The 16,012-nt window shown below is 45.6% G+C and overlaps 2 protein-coding genes across 2 annotated transcripts in view; one reads left to right on the forward strand and one right to left on the reverse strand.

The window, feature by feature from the left end:
- Positions 1-973: 973 nt before the first annotated feature.
- Positions 974-4,802, reverse strand: LOC133628806 (uncharacterized). The gene is made up of 2 exons (XM_062018300.1): positions 2,716-4,802; positions 974-1,506 (listed from the first exon to the last, which is right to left on the reverse strand). The coding sequence occupies exon 1, from the start codon at positions 4,752-4,754 to the stop codon at positions 2,739-2,741; it is 2,016 nt and encodes a 671-aa protein (XP_061874284.1). The 5' UTR covers positions 4,755-4,802; the 3' UTR covers positions 974-1,506; positions 2,716-2,738.
- Positions 4,803-13,405: 8,603 nt separating this feature from the next.
- The window catches only part of DMRT1 (doublesex and mab-3 related transcription factor 1), a 62,974-nt gene continuing 60,367 nt past the window's right edge, over positions 13,406-16,012 (forward strand). Inside the window, exon 1 of the mRNA XM_062018694.1 lies at positions 13,406-13,690. Coding sequence (XP_061874678.1) covers positions 13,406-13,690 — 285 coding nt within the window. The remainder of the gene's footprint in view (positions 13,691-16,012) is intronic.

Genomic DNA, 16,012 nt, shown 5'->3' on the forward strand with positions numbered 1-16,012 from the left:
AACTGTCACTGGTTAAGGCTGTGGCCCAAACCATGGCTGAATAAGTATCAATAGTAACATGTATACGTTTAAATCGCCCAAAAGGAGCATAGACAGTGATATCTGATTGCCATATACCTAATGGTGCCAGACCCCTGGGATTGACTCCTACTCCTAGGCCGATCTGATTCTGGCATGCAGGGCACGTGGAAACAATACCCTGAGCGTCCGATATGGTCAAGTCAAACTGCTTCGCCAGCATTTTCGCACTTTGATGAAAAAAATCGTGCGATCTTCGGGCTTGAGAAAATTTGTCAATTATTGGCCCCGTAGGTATCAATAAAGGAGCTGCCACTATCCTGTCAACAATTTCATTGCCAACTGATAGGCCATCTTTTAAGCCCGAATGGCTTCGAATATGTCCAATATAATAAGCAGTTTGCCGTTCATTTATCTGATGCCAGAGTCGCAGAAATAAGTTATACAGATTCTGATTAGAGATTTCTTTCAACAGCGCTCTCTCTAATCGAGTGACAGCATCGACCACATAGAGGGAATCGGAGATGATGTTTAATGGGACGTCTGACCATTTCTCAAAAGTTTTAACTACAGCCATCAGTTCCAGCAGTTGAACTGAACTGCCTGGGGAGTGGACAGTTAGATTTTGCCATTTTCCATTTTCCCACCAAACCACTCCTGCTTTGGCTTGGATCTTACTGGCGTCGGTAAAAACAGTCAGGCCTTTAACGGGTACTGCTGATCTCAACGGCCGGTCTTCCATTTGAAATTTAACAGAGAACAATTTATGGGCCGGATAATGATTATTTATAGTTCCTGGATATGACAATAAGGCCCACTGTAATTCATCAGATTGTTGCAGTGCCCAGTTCAAGAACTCATCTGTGAGAGGAACGAAAATGACGTCTGCCTCAATCCCTGCTATTTCCAGCAGACGTTTCCTGGCCTTAACTATTATTTTTGCAATTGCCTCAAGCCTCGTGGTAATTGTTTTTTGTAAATTATATGGCAAAAATATCCACTCCAAGATCCTCAATGGGTCTTTCGCTACTGAATCCCATTGCATCAAGATTGCCATTACATGCTGTTTTTGACTTATCACAGCAATGTTAATTGACAAGTCAGGATCATATCGATGACTGTAATTATTGACTATCTTGCTTCCTATTTTTTCTATTGCTTGGATTTGCTGCCGAGACAGTCTTCGCGCACTATCAGCCTCTACTGAGCCCTTTAACAAAGGCATTAGTGGCGCAAGATCCTCATTTGTGATACCACATATGGTCCGTACCCATTGGATATCACCTATCAGCTTTTGAACGTCTGTTAAGTTAGCAATATCTGTTTTAATTGCCACCTTCTGAGGATAAATGCGCGCATCAGTGATAATATTACCTAAATATTTCCAAGAGGCGTGCATTTGTACCTTCTCTGGCGCGATCACCAACCCGGAGTTGCTTAACTGTCGGTTCACTTCTTGTAGAATGCGATGCTGGTCCAGGTCTTTTCCTGCAATCAAGATATCATCCATATAATGGTAAAATAAGACACGAGGGTATTTTTTGCGCAGAGGTGCCAGCGCCCAGGCAACATAAGTTTGACAAATAGTTGGTGAGTTCTTCATTCCCTGAGGTAAAACAGTCCATTGATATCGTTTTGCTGGCTCTTGTTTGTTAATCGATGGTACTGTAAAGGCAAACTTCTCACTGTCATCCTCATGTAAGGGAATTGTGAAAAAACAGTCCTTTAAGTCAATCACCAACAGGGGCCACTCTTTTGGAAGCATTGCAGGAGAGGGTAATCCTGGCTGTAAAGCACCCATGTCCTGCATCACTGCATTAACAGCTCTTAAATCATGTAACAGCCTCCACTTCCCTGATTTTTTAGGGATAGTAAAAATTGGTGTATTCCATGGACTGGTGGATGGTTTAATATGACCCTTCTCTAGTTGTTCATTTACTAATTCATGAATGTGGGCGAGCTTTTCTTTGCTTAGCGGCCATTGATCAATCCAAACTGGTTTATCTGTTAGCCAGGTTAACTTCAGGATTGGTCGCCCATCAATGGCCGCCATTAAAAATTTTCATTTGACAAACGAAAGCCCATTTGGCTTAAGGCGTCTCTACCCAAAAGCCAAACTGAAGTATTCATTACATAGGGCCTAATTTGCACACATCTATTCTCTTCGCCCTGTATACATACCGAAATCAGGTCTGTGCTAATTTTTGTCATCTGTATTCCTCCTACTCCAACAACAGGGGTGTCTAAGTTCTCTAAAGGCCAGCTTTTTGGCCAATAGGATAATGGCACAATAGTAACATCTGCTCCCGTATCCAGTAATGTGTTGTACCCAACCATGTGTTCACCATTTGGATGTTGGAATACAACCGTCTGAGTGGGCTTTCCCTGTGAAAGCGGCACCGCCAGTCTTACCTCAGGTACTCCAGTGGATCCAAAACCACCGTCTCGACGCTTACGACTTCCTGCGAAAGGAACTTTAGCTCTGAAAGGAACTAATTGCGCTATTTTAGTTCCTTTAGGTATATGAACTGGTGGCTGCCAAACTTTAACCATTATTCCAATATTTCCTTCATAGTCTGCATCAATTACACCGGGGAGCACAAAAATACCCTGTCGAGAGGCCGATGACCGTCCTAAAAGCAAAGCGCTTAATCCATAGCCAAGGGGTCCATTAACGTTAGAGGAGATAATTGTTACCTCTGTGTTGTGGATGGTTACATCTACTGCTGTTTCCACATCCACTCCTGCGCTTCCTGCAGTGGCTGATCTGAGGCCATCCAGGCAGCTCTTGGTGTTGAAGGGCGTTTTTGTGTCATCGCGCTCGCCCTTTTTGCGCTCGTCAACCCGTTTCCCTTATGCATTGTTTGTCTGGCCACTCGAGAGCGGCACTCAGTGGCTCTATGGCCAAACTTGCCACATCTGTAACAATTACCGTGAAATCTGCCATTGGACCCAGATGGCCTGGCGGAGCTGTTTGTCCATACCAATGGTCTGGACCGACATTGATTTTTCACGTGTCCTATTTTTCCACAGTTAAAGCACTTTGGCCTCCGATCTCCTTTGTGGGCTTGAACTAAAGGTTTCAATGCTGTTGCCATTGCCTCAGCTAAATGTGCTGACGATCCTACCCTAGAGCAGGCTTCTATCATGTCGACCAAAGTTGCTGTCCGCGGGAGAGCCTGCAGGATCTTTTTGCAATCATGGTTAGCGTTAGCAACTGCTAAGTGTAACCCTATTTCCGCCTTTACTTCAGCCGACATGTTTGGTATATGATCCAGAGCTGCTCTTAGGCGGTCTAAGAAGGTCATGAAAGGCTCATTAGGTTTTTGAATAATAGTTGTATATGAGGGAACTGGCACCCCCATATCAGGAACGATCTTAAATGCCTGACGTGCCAGTGTCTGTGTTTGCTGCAAGATAGCTTCATGCAGCCGGGCTTGTACCTGAGGATCAGCGAATGCTCCTTTACCCAGCATCATGTCTGCTGTGACGACTCGCCGCGGATCTCCCTGTTGTAAGTCCATGTTTTCCACCACCGTCAGATCAACTCTTTTTTCCCATTCAGACTCCCATAATAATACCTGAGTGGGCTTCAGGAAAGTTTCTGCAAGCTTCCGGCAGTCAAATGGAGTCATTAACCCACTGGCAAAAATATGATCTAGTAATGTCTGAACGTATGGGTTGGACAAGCCATATTGCATTACTGCTTTCTGGCCTTCTCTTACCAATTTCCAATCTAAAGGTGCCCATTGTCGTTTTCTTTGTGCTGTTATTACTGGAAAGGCTTGCGGAATAAATTCGCCTTCGATTACCGCATCACGTATGAGGCCTCTCCATTTCTTAGCCGGATCATAATCATCTGGACGAGGATCTCTGAGTACCTGTGGGGATGAAACTTTAATCTTTGTTTTGGTTAATTCATTAATTCGTTCCAACAGCTGATTAGCTGTTGCTTTTGGTTTTTCTATCAGTTCCTCCAGCTGGGCCAAAGTGTGTTTCATATCTTCTCCATGTTGTATTAACTCTTCCTTTAATAATTGTCTTTGTTGATCTTCACTAGAAGTTGGGGGTGATGATGGCAGAGGAATACACTCAGGGATTGATGAGCTCAGGGGCAACGGCATATCATTTGTAAAACGTACCTTCCGTTCTCTGTTAGGTACTCCTTCAGGTATAGCAGAAGGGTGGGATGGGGCAGGATGGTGAAGGGTGGGTGGGAGGGGAGGAGAAGCAATGTGTGTATTCGGCTCCTGGAACGGCGCTCTAGGGGGTTCAGGGGGAGGTGGGCTCACATCCATGCTCTCCTCTTCCAGAGGTGGAGCCGAGGGTATTACGACATTATCCCCTCCAAAGAATCTCTGAGTATTTTCTTCTAGAGGTGGAGCCGATGGCACTATAAAATCACCACCTCCAAAGAATCTTTTAGCATCCACCGGGAACGCAGATGGTGCAGCAGCTTCTGCTTTCATGGCAGCAGCGGCAGCACGCTCAGCTTCTAGCTGGTGTATAATGGATGATACCAATTTACACAAGCCGATAGCATTATTCAACATGTCTCCTAGCTGTTCCCAGTGTCCTTTTTCATACACTTCTTGGGGGGAAGCAAAGAGACCCACTTCCTGTCCCCATCTTACAAGCCTTAGCAAAGGCTCTCTTTCATAATTGAATCCTTTTTCCGCAAGGATATGCTGGAGGGTGTCAATAGGACTTTCCTCTTTGCTTAGCATTTTTCCCATTATATCAGTTTGCTCAGATTACTTGCCTTTTCCAGCAGAAATCCAAGTGCTTTTCTGCTGAGGGTTCTTGATCCAACCGATTCAGCGAATCACGTCGGGGTCACCAAATGTTGTTGTTGTGAAGGCAATAATCACTCAAAGACGTAGAGGGTCTAAGTAATGCACGTGCAGAGACGTACAGGGGCAACACAGTACAACCACCAGAGTTGACTCGAAGCCACCCTTCCTTTGCTAGCTACCTCCTTATATGCTGCTTCTGCCCATGAGATCACCCAGGGCCCAATTGATTAACTTGCAGCACCTGTTTCTGAAGTAGCATGCCAGCTGCATTAACTTATCCCTACCATCTTTATTCAAGCTGGCTGGTCCAAGCTACGTCTGTGCCTACAGTCCTGAAAGTACTTGAAACAACGAATTGCCTTCCACAGGCAGCAAACATGATCCTCTTCTGTGGCCGAGTAGAGCTGAGCATGTCAATCTCAGTGTTCAACCAAAATGCAGAACAAGGAGGACTAAGCTGCCATCCTGAAGTGCCACATGTCTTCTTGAGATACTGATGGGGCAAAATGCAGGAGAGGATGCTGGCTGCATGTGGAAATTTAGTCTTGGCTTTAAATGGAGCTTTAGGGAAAGCACAAGTTCAGAATTGCAAGGAAAATGTACAAATCCTCTATCCCTGCCCCCTGTACTTCTCTCCAGCATTGCTGACTGTGTGTAAAGCAATGAGTCATATGAGGTTATCTTTCCCACTGCTTTAATTACACCAAAACAAAGTGTGTGAAAGTTTGAAGTCTATCCTCCCATCACCTGCCAGAGGGAGGGTTGTATTAACGAGGGTACTCCTGAATTCCAGTGCTGGAACTAACACTGTCTCCCTCTACTACCATCGCTTTCACCAGTCCACTTACAAACTATGATTAACAGTGCAATCTCAGATGACTTAGTCTGGGACATCACTTACTTTGACCATGTTTTATGAGTGGCTAAGCAATGCCCCTTAGAACTTAATATTGACAATAACGAAATGACCTTTGAAAAGGAAGAAAAGGCAAGTACAAGATATTTCTTGTAACAACATTGTGGGGCTCCATAATAGCTCTTATTTTAACAAAGGAGATGTCATAATATGACCAAGTAAGTACTCTTCATTTTGTGAGGTGTTAAAAAGGGGAGGGGGAGGTTAATTTTGTCTCATTCCAAAAGTTTTCTCTGAAAAAAAATAACAGGAGGGATCTCACTGAAGCACATAAGAATAAATAGCTACTGGAAGTTGATTAAGGCATGTGTCCTTCAGTTGCATAGTGGTCCAGAACATCACCAGGCTAATGGGCTATTGGGTAAAGTTAGCATCCAGACAGGTATTTAAGACACATATCATTCAGCTGGTAGAACTCGGTGAGTCCTACACAGAGGAATGATGGGCCATTGTGTTAATAGATCCCTAGGCAATTTTAGAGGTGCACTGTACTTAACTTTCAGGTGCCTAATGAACAATTTTGTAAGGTGTCATTACTGTGAATTTGCTAGAGCTGCCTTCCAGTAATAAAAAAAGCAATCTCTATACATTAGCTTCTTAAAAACAGGTAAGAAAAAATAGTGGTTTAAACAACCATGCAGCAAAACTACTCTTTGTTCTCAAGCTTACTGTATGTTATCTGTTACAACTTGAAAATCTGAGGGTATTTAAATATTTTACTCAGGCCATGTGAATACTTGCATGCACTTAGTTGGGTTGGCTGGGCTGGGCTCAGAACTCCTTTATTCTGGCATCTGCAAGAGATGCTGAGAGCATAGGGATGACAGCAAATGAAGATGTCTGACTAATTAGTTCCCATACTATGTTCCCATCACCTGAGGAGGCATCTCAATGTCTAGACAAAGCCAGCCTCTAATAGCCTGACAGCTGGAATAATTTATAACAATGTATCATCTTCCTTAGCACCTTCTGGCCAAAAGAATTAGAGAAACTCAATGACTCCTAATTAGCCAGCCTGCATATAAGATGAACACAGATCCTCAACCCTGATGCTGTTGACAGACATGCAAATGACAGAAGAAAACTGTTACCTAAGGAAGTCCACTAAGTGCTCTGGTTGTCTGTATCATGATAGCACTAAGCAAAGCCTCATGTGAGAGATCTTGGTCTCCCCAGACCCAGATCTCCTCAGTCCTTCCTCCAAACAGGATTCCTGTCAGGGAGGAGAGCCCTTGAAGATGGGGATACCCAACACACTGTGTCTGCAGTGTTTGGGGCCACCTCTGAGCCACCCAATTGCTATGGGGGCTTCAGGGCACTGAGGGGAGACAGGAGAGGCTGTAGGGGAAGAGAGTCAGACTGACAGTGAAGAAGGAATCCTCTTCCTCAGCCTAGGAGATGCAAAGGGTCAGTGGCTCAGATCAAGTAATTTCACAGCATGGCTGATTAAGTAACAGTCATTTGACTTTGATTAAAATATTTGGAAGAGCTCAGCTGCTGCTGGAGGCAATTCTGACACCCCTGCCCCCTTGGCCCTGCAGCTCCTCAGTGTATTTGAAAGACTACATGGGGGGAGGGGAAGAAATGGGGGAAGAGCAGCACAACTCTTTGTTCTTAGAGATGTATGATGATATCCATATGATAGGAAGTTCTACAGAATGACATTTGCTCCCACTGAGAGCAGAATATTATGTGAGAAAGATGCTATTTATTTAGGTTTAAAGAATTAAAAAAAAAAAAAAAATTCCAAATGAGCTGTTGCAACAATACTTTTGATTATATCAAACACCTGAATTCGGAACAACAAATAATAATGCACAGATAATGAAAGAAATTGGACAGTAACAAAACCTACTCCTCCTCTCATTGCCTCTATCCCTCATAATCATGGAGCTCCAGCAATTTTAAATTACTGAAGATCAAGAATGCAAAAAATATAAACTTGCGCAATGTAAAAAGATGAGTAAGTAATAATGCAAGTGCTTTATAATTTGAAATGATCTATTTGTTCCTTTAAATACCAACTGGCTTGTTCAATGAAGTGGAAATTTAACTGTATCAATTAAAAGATTAAAAATTATAAATAAAAAAGTAGTGATTAATTGTGTGGCCTATTCTTAAGAGGTCAGAGCTTGGTTTTTCACACTCTGGCAGTCTATCAAACTCAGCTCCATTATAAATGTCTTAGAGCTGAATTGATGATGATATTCTAAACTAAGGGCATTCTCTTCTGTAGTCCTACCAGGATGAAGGAGCTGGAACGTACAGATGGCATGTGTGGTTCTATCATTCTTACAGTGCGAATTACACACATTAGAAATGTCAGTTTAATGAGTCATGCAAGAGTCCTCAATGTTCTAAGTCACTGGATCCAATTAATTTTTAAGTGTGCCTAAAATGAACAATGAAGACTGAGAGGAAGCAGTCCAGTGGTTTCCTCACGCTCACTTCTTTTACTTTTATTTTATAAGTTGTACCACATAATGCTTCCAAATAGCTGAGACAGTTATTAGCAATTGACATTTCCAAGGAGCTATCAGACAGCATGTTCTCTTCAGCCTTTAAATCTGCAATGGAACGTTCCTGACTTGCACAAACAAGGAAACAGAGAACATAGGCGTTAGTGAAAAAATTGGTCCCTTTCCCTTTCCCTTTCCCTTTCCCTTTCCCTTTCCCTTTCCCTTTCCTTTCCTTGTAAATCTAGTCACAACAGTGATATAACAAACATATGCATTTTCTAAATGTCTTCATTCGACTTGGGTTTGTTGTACTTGAAAGCTGCTGTGTTTTTGTACTGTACTCCGCATGATATAACAGTGGATTTTGTTTCCACTGCACTGTTTTTGTCAGACACCGGGGGCCAACATCATTAGCTGGGCACACAACTATGAAGCAGAAGAGCCTCAGTTGTTACAGGCAAGCTTTTCTTGATTTTTCACATAATTTTTTTTTTCCATAACCCAGAACAATTGGACCTCTAGTTTGTGACTAGTTTGTATCGTGCTAACAAACGTGTGTTTGGTCAGGCAACAATCTCCGGTGGCTTTTCTCAGCTGTATCTCATCTAAAGTTACTGATGTGGAAGCTCCTTTTCCTCATGTCAGGAGAACAACAGCAATTTAATTGCCATTAAGGCATGCTACCTGCTGTGGCAGGCCTGATCTCTAATCTGTGATAGATCTGATGATGTATTTCATCCCCTGCCAACATCCTTTCTTGCACCCTTGGAGAAGGGTCCCCTGAATGGGTGTCACACCTTATCTTCCTAGTGAGTCTGTATTTGCACCAAGAAAACATGGACTGAGTGTGCTGAAGAGTGTTTTGACCCACTTTGCCAACAACCAGCAGCCTTTGCAAGCAGAGCTGGGCACTGCAGCTTTTCAGACTTCTGCAGAACAACGTGCGTGAGCTCACTGGTGAGAGACTATGGACCCTCTCCCCAGGGACTCTCCTAACTCTCACTGAGGAAGAGCAGCAGATAGTGGTGACAGAGCTATAACTGTCACTATAATCATGATATAAACTGCTTCAGAGAAACTGTTTACTCAGGGAACATGAGCTCTTGAGACCAAGGAAGACACAGGAAAAAGGAGTCTGAGGAGAGGAGAACCAAGTAGCACATTGGGGCTCCCTGAACCTGAAGGCCTCATGCCCTAGAAATATTTTTTGGACAAAGGAAGCATTTGAAATCTTATGTCTGAGTTCAAGATTCAGCTAAATCGAATGGACTTCTAGCAAAGCTTGTTTATGGGTTATTAGATTTCACTGATTTTCAGTAATGCTGCTAGTGCCAACACTCCATTGTGGTATCATAGGGAAGTGTCTGAGATGGTGAGTCTAGGACTGACTTTAAACTCTTGTAAATATTGGGCATTTCAAGGCAAGGTTTGGGTTCAAATCTGCCTGTCCTATGAAGAAAATCTTACCTTCTTTTCTGGTGTTGGCAGTGCTAGACTTATAACTTGAAAACATAAAGTGTCAAAACCTGAATATGAAAGAGACAACCTCCCCCTGCCCCAACACCTCAAAAACCATAGGCTGCCAGAAAGCATCAAGAAAACTCTGCCTTAAAAACATAAACTTTGCCTTTGGGGTTATGTTTTAAGGACTAGGGGACAAAACTTCAGCTTTCCTGTAAGTTAAAGAGGTTTCTAACTACGAATGAAAGAAAGAGGAGAATTGCCCAAGTATACAAGTGAAACTCAAAAAAAATGCGTGGCTTATTTATGCCACCTACTGGATCTTTTCCGAAGTATCTTTTCATTCGGTTTAGTTGTTAGGACCGTGTCTGTCACTCCAGCAAACACATGCTAGGCTGCTCGCACAGGTGGTGATACCCTGCTGGTATCAACCCAATGACTTCCAAGAGAAAACGACATGTGTGGACTGGTCATGGAGGTAGCTGTAAGCCTATTTATTCTACTAACCTGATGGCTGTAGGACAGTCAGGACACCCCCAAGGTGTGGCAAGCACTGAAATCCAACACAGGGGAGTTTCCCAGACCTGTCAGTGCCTCAGGGGAACATGCAGGCACCATTCCCCTCCTGTGCTTGATGCCCTCTGTCTGTCTTTGATATGCTGTTCTAAATGTCCTGTGTGGTTAAGGACATGGTGATGTTTTCAAACAATGCATACCAGCACTATGAATACTTCACCTTCTGGGCCTCACCACTCTGGCAGCTGAGGCTCTGTTGGGAATCCACAATCGGCCCTGGTGATACAATCTGTACAATGACTCAGAGGAGCCACAAAGATCTGCTGGGAACAGAGGAGGCAAAAGCCCTCTGGCTCAACCGAATGAAAGCAAAAATAATCCCAAACCATTAAATAGAATCAGGTCTAATAGATCTCTTACAATGGACTTAATAAATACACTCAAATCTGGATGACTTCTGCTAAGCCAAAAGTCTTGGCTTTCCAGGCAACGGTGTCAGAATCAAGTCCTCTTTGTCACTTCTCTACTGACATTCTCAGTCATGCCGAATGTGATGGTGGGGAAATGGCTGGCTCACATCTGTTCCTCAAAGGTTAGCAAAGAAAATTTCTGCAGGGTTCAAGAGACAACCAAACACATGCACCAGCAAAGGATAGATCATGACTAACTGAAGACATTTTGTACTTAAAGACTTGTGCAAAAAACAGTCAAAGTGTAACTGTCAGCTACCTAGGGAAAAAAAAAAAAGCAAAATGTAATTTGATTCTGCTTATTGGTTTGTTGGTTTTTTTTTTCACCAGAAACATTAATTACAGTTATTTCCAAAGGTGCCAGCAACCTGCAGTAATGTTTAGTCACTGATGTCATCACTGGATGAGATGCCTAGACTTACACTAAATGTCTGACTACAATTTCCTGACGACTTACAGCAAGATTACTCTGATTTGTATTAGAACTGCTGGCAGTTTACAGCCATCTCCTATTCCTTCATGTCTCCAGTGGATAGCAATTCCTGTACTGTGTTGTCATCCTCATCAAATAATCGTTAAATATCTGAGAGAGACAAACACTGCACACCAAGTCCATACTCAAAAGCACAACTTGAGCTACCAAAACTGATGCAATTCACTGTTCTCCTTTTTTCACTCCTTCCAGTTCTTATCTTTCTCCTCCCCCTTTCTTCTACCTTTTCATACCCCAGTTTGCTGGGGTTTATTTCTCTTTCTCTTGATTTAACGTCCTATACTCTTCTTTTTAATTGGCATTTTCAATCAATTTCAAGACAATTCCCCTGTAAGCACCCAAAAACATTCCTGTGCACGTATTGGACCATGCACAGAACTTCACAAACTGGAGTCTTCCTTTCAGGACCTGCTCCTAGACAACAACTTTGGGGCCCAATCAATGGCCCTATGAGTTGAGGAAATCTCAACTGGTTTCATTTAGGGATGAATTTTACATTTTTATATAGGAAGCTAAATGTTCCTGTCTCCATTGTTCACCTCCTTACGTAGTAGTCATGTGCACCATTAGGTGTATAGGCAAACTGTAGTTTTGTTCCACTGAACGCCGGCCACATTCTTCTTCTCATCCTTTGCAGGCAAATGTGCAGTTGTTGACAACAGAAATGTCAGCCCCAGCAAGGCAGTGCAAGCGAGAAGTTTCCGTTTCTGCTAGCTGAATGACTATCCTGCCTCAGTGCCAAGTCCACCCAGCTCCTGCTAATGCCTCGCCTGTCTGACTGCTCCAGATTGGGGCTTAACAGGAGTACAGGAGTGTTTTAACATGGTCTCTCCAGAGGATGGAAAGCACCATAAATGTCTCCAATGTCGTACCACACAGGAAAAAGTTCTTTAAATGTAATTTATCGAATGTTAATGTGAACAGCAAGCATCTGGGGCTTTGTTTGGGCTGGGATAGGCAGCAACTGTTTCCGGAAGGGAGGCTCAGTGTGAGCAGAATTAGCTGGGAGATAGCTGGTCTTGAAGACAGAGAAGCTTTCCTTGGCTTCTTCTAGCAGAAATAAATTTCTGTCTACTGTAACTTATTACCATCTGATATGCTGAGTCATGAAGCTAGGGTTATAGAAATCTTTATGCAATCTTTATAAATCAGCCTCACATAATCTCAAGCGCTTTCTGCTTCATCTCTGTTGAGTCACTCATTTGACAGTTGCCATTCATCTTAGATTGATATGTAATTTAATAGTTTCATTTCAGCATGAAGATAGCGTCATCTAAACTTGCGCCTGGAAAGATTTAAAGGTGAAACAGAGGAAATATTAATACTGTAAATAATATCTGTAGAGCTGTATGGGTCTATAAATCACATAACGCCATGTTGGAAGGGGAGCCTATGTAAAAAAGAAAAGTAAAAGCATCTTCCCCCTCTTCCCCTGCAGAGTATGGCCACTGTAGCCACTCACATCTGTTCCAGAGGTGCCCGTTAACCAAGTTGTCACTGCCTATCTGTGTTGGGACCATCTGCCCACAAGATGTTGATCAAAGTGTGTTTATGCCAGCTTAGAGATGTGAGTGTGAAGTGACCTGCACACAGGAGACACAGTCCAGCAAGGAGCCAGAAGCCTTGCCAACGAAAGCAGCTGAGCTGCAGCAACTCGGATGTTTTATTTTGGGGTCACACCTCTTCCTGGTCTAAGGCCTCACGGCGGTCGCCTAACGAAACCCGGCCGGTCCAATACACACACAGCTTAAAAATGGCCTCCCTGGTTAGTGGCTTGCGGCGTGACAGCCATGAAGTCGGCCTGGGCCGGTCCCTGCCCCTGCAGGGCGAGAGGACAGCGCTGCTGCAGGGAGGCTGCGAGGCCGCCTCCGGTCGGCTGCGTGGGGCGCCTGGCTGTGCAGAACCTGCGGGAAAAGGGGCCGGAGGCCGGGGACGCCCCGTCTCTGCAATCTCCGTTCCAGCACCCGCCACCACGCCTCGCAGCTCACGGCCCACCACCCGCGCCGCGAACCGCCTGTGCGCGCCTCGCCGCCGCCGCAGGACGCCCTGGGCAGGAGGGAGGGGCGGGGAGGGAGGGGTGGCCGCTCCCCCACCCCTGGCGCCTGCCCCGCGGGGGAGAGAGGGCTTCGCGGCCGCACGGACCGGCCCGGGGGGCGGCCTGCGGGAGGGGCGACGCCGGGCTGCTGCCGCCCGCCAAAACGCGCGGGGTGGCACGACGGGACGGGACAGGTCAGAGCGGCGCCGACCCGTTGCCCGGCTGCCCCCTGCCCACTGCGATGCCTAGTGACTCCCCGGCCTTCAGCAAGCCCCCGGACGTCGCGGGGCTGGGGGACAAGGCGGGCGGGTTCGCGAAGGCGGCGGCCCTGATGGCGGCCGCCCCAGCGGACGGGGTCGTCGCCGCGGCAGGGAAGAAGCTGCCGCGTCTGCCCAAGTGTGCCCGCTGCCGCAACCACGGCTACTCCTCGCCGCTGAAGGGGCACAAGCGGTTCTGCATGTGGCGGGACTGCCAGTGCAAGAAGTGCAGCCTGATCGCCGAGCGGCAGCGGGTGATGGCAGCGCAGGTGAGCCCCTCAGGGCGGCCCCACGCCGGCCCCCGCCGCCGCCTCGGCGGGGTCTGCCCGGGACGGGTGGGCTGTCTGCTCGGCGTGCTGCCGGGCCTGTGGGTCATTCCCCCGCGCCCGGAGGGGCTCGATGCCCGCAGGGGACGAGTGACGAGTGGCCGGCGCTGTGCCATGGCATGCCATCCCGAGCGGTGCCATGCCGCGCCTCGCCGGGCCCGGCCGCGCTCCGTGGTGTCGAGATAGCGCGGCCGTTGGGACCCTCGGGCACCACCGACTTCCTCAATTAACGGGGTATTTCGGGGTTTGGTTTGTTTGTTGGTTTCTCCCCGTAAAAATAGGAGGTGGCCTGAAAACCTCTAGGGTTGAGATGGTGAGTTGGCAGCAGCTGTGGGAAGCGGCAGCGGTGAGCGCTCGGCTGCTCGCCTCTGAGCTCGCCGGCGTGCATCTGCGCCCGAAAGTGAGCAAAGCCGAGCCGTGCTGCCAGTCCTGAAGTGCGCAGAGCGATTCTGAAAGAGAAGACTTATAGCTAACGTCAAATGGCCGTTTTAAAATTTGTTTTTAACTAGATGATGAATTATTTAGCCCACTAATTGGTTAACGAGACTGTTTTCGGCTGATGGTTTCAGGTCGGGTGTATCTGCTTTTTCTGATGCTAAATGTTATGTGCATTTCTAGAAAGATTTTTTAACGGTGTTGTTCTTGATTTTGCATGAAGCAGCTCTCGAAATAGCTGTGTAACTGGGTCATCTTAAATCCAAACGAACATTACTCGGTGAAAAACCAAACAGCATCCAGTTCTGTGTAGAAATAACTTTATTGTTAGTTTGTCCCACCGAGGTCACTACTCTGTGGCAATATAAGTGACCACTGTTATTCGTCCTTGTGACCTTTATCTTGAAGTTTTCATTAAGAGGAACCCAGGGATTGTAACAGCTACTAGCAAGCTTGGCCTCAGTGAACAGGACTCCACGTTGTCACTTGTGCAAATAGTCCTCTGCAGACAAATTGGTTGTAAGGCTCTGGCACTAGTGGTGCCAGTAAAGGCCGCGATATCAGACCCACACAGGTTGCAGCTGTTGCGAACTCAGAGCTTCTAGATGCCTTGAAAAGTGGGTGTCCCACTGACACATTTGAAAAACGTTAGCAACCTTGGGTCAAATCTTTCTCCATTTTTTAATTTCATGACTCATGGCAGGTATACTATATGTCCTTGGGACCCACTGGGAGCTTTTGCTCATTTAAGTAATTCCTCCTTGTCAGTGGCATGGCAGTCTAGAAATTGTTGCTATGCTCAAAGTACATGTGTTTTCTTTAGGCATTATGAACCATGGAATAATAAATGTGGGTCTTTTTGCTGCCTGCCTGGTGAGAGGGAGCACAAAATGAAGGGCTCCTGACACACATGTCCCCTTCTGCATGCTGTACTCCTGCTGTTCAGCAACTTCTATCAGGCAGGGAATACCTACTGCCAGGAGGTTCTAGAGATGGCTCTCCCCAGGGGTTTGCTCATCCCTGCTTAGTATTTGAAAGTGTCTTTGAAAGCCTCCCTAACTAAACCTTATCTACGTAGGAGTTACACATTGAAAGTCTGTCTTTCCCGCTTTTGATATATTTCTGCAATAAGCTCCTTGGTGCTAGTGGAATTTTACAGGTCAAGGTTGTTGGCTTGTGAAGTCCAAGTTACCCATGATGCTTGCAAATTTACACCTCCTGTTTGAGATGTCTCTCTTGCAAGAGCTCTTACTAACTTCTCTAATGATGTTACTTGTCTGTATTAGAAAAAGTGTTGCTGATGTACATAAAATGGAGGGAAGTCTTGTCCAAGTTAATCAGAGTTTCCAGAAATAAAGACAAACAAAATGTGATCCCAGTCTGTAATCTGGGGCAAATTTCAAAGGTTCAAATACAGATGCATGTCAGTCACCTGGGAAGTGGCAGCGTGGGTAGCTTGAAGATTCCCAGTGTGATAGATACCACCTGGACGTCTGTCACAACTCGACATGAGTGGAGAAAATTGACCTACCAGTTCAGATGAGGTAGAAGAGTTCTTCTGTATCTGCAGTAAGCAATGAATATGATTTATTTACACCCATGCCCAGACAGTGTAGTGCCTGTCGGCTTTGCCACTGCTGGCAGGAACATTGTCAACATTAGGAACGAAATGGCAAGCTCCACCCTGCTCCAGGTATGGCCAGGTACCTGCAATGAGTGTGACACTGGCTGGGGTACTTGCAAGGTGGTTCCCCATATCTGCTATGCTGCTTCTTTAATAAGTTCCTGTGTGCTGTGTGGTGAAATTCCCTTGAAAGAAAAAAAGCACAG

This window comes from Colius striatus, chromosome Z (genome assembly GCF_028858725.1).
Source record: "Colius striatus isolate bColStr4 chromosome Z, bColStr4.1.hap1, whole genome shotgun sequence".
Classification (NCBI taxonomy): domain Eukaryota; kingdom Metazoa; phylum Chordata; class Aves; order Coliiformes; family Coliidae; genus Colius; species Colius striatus.

Bases quoted from the DNA above. Each gene is read 5' to 3' on its own strand.
- LOC133628806 (XM_062018300.1), bottom strand. From the start codon at position 4,754: ATGGGAAAAATGCTAAGCAAAGAGGAAAGTCCTATTGACACCCTCCAG.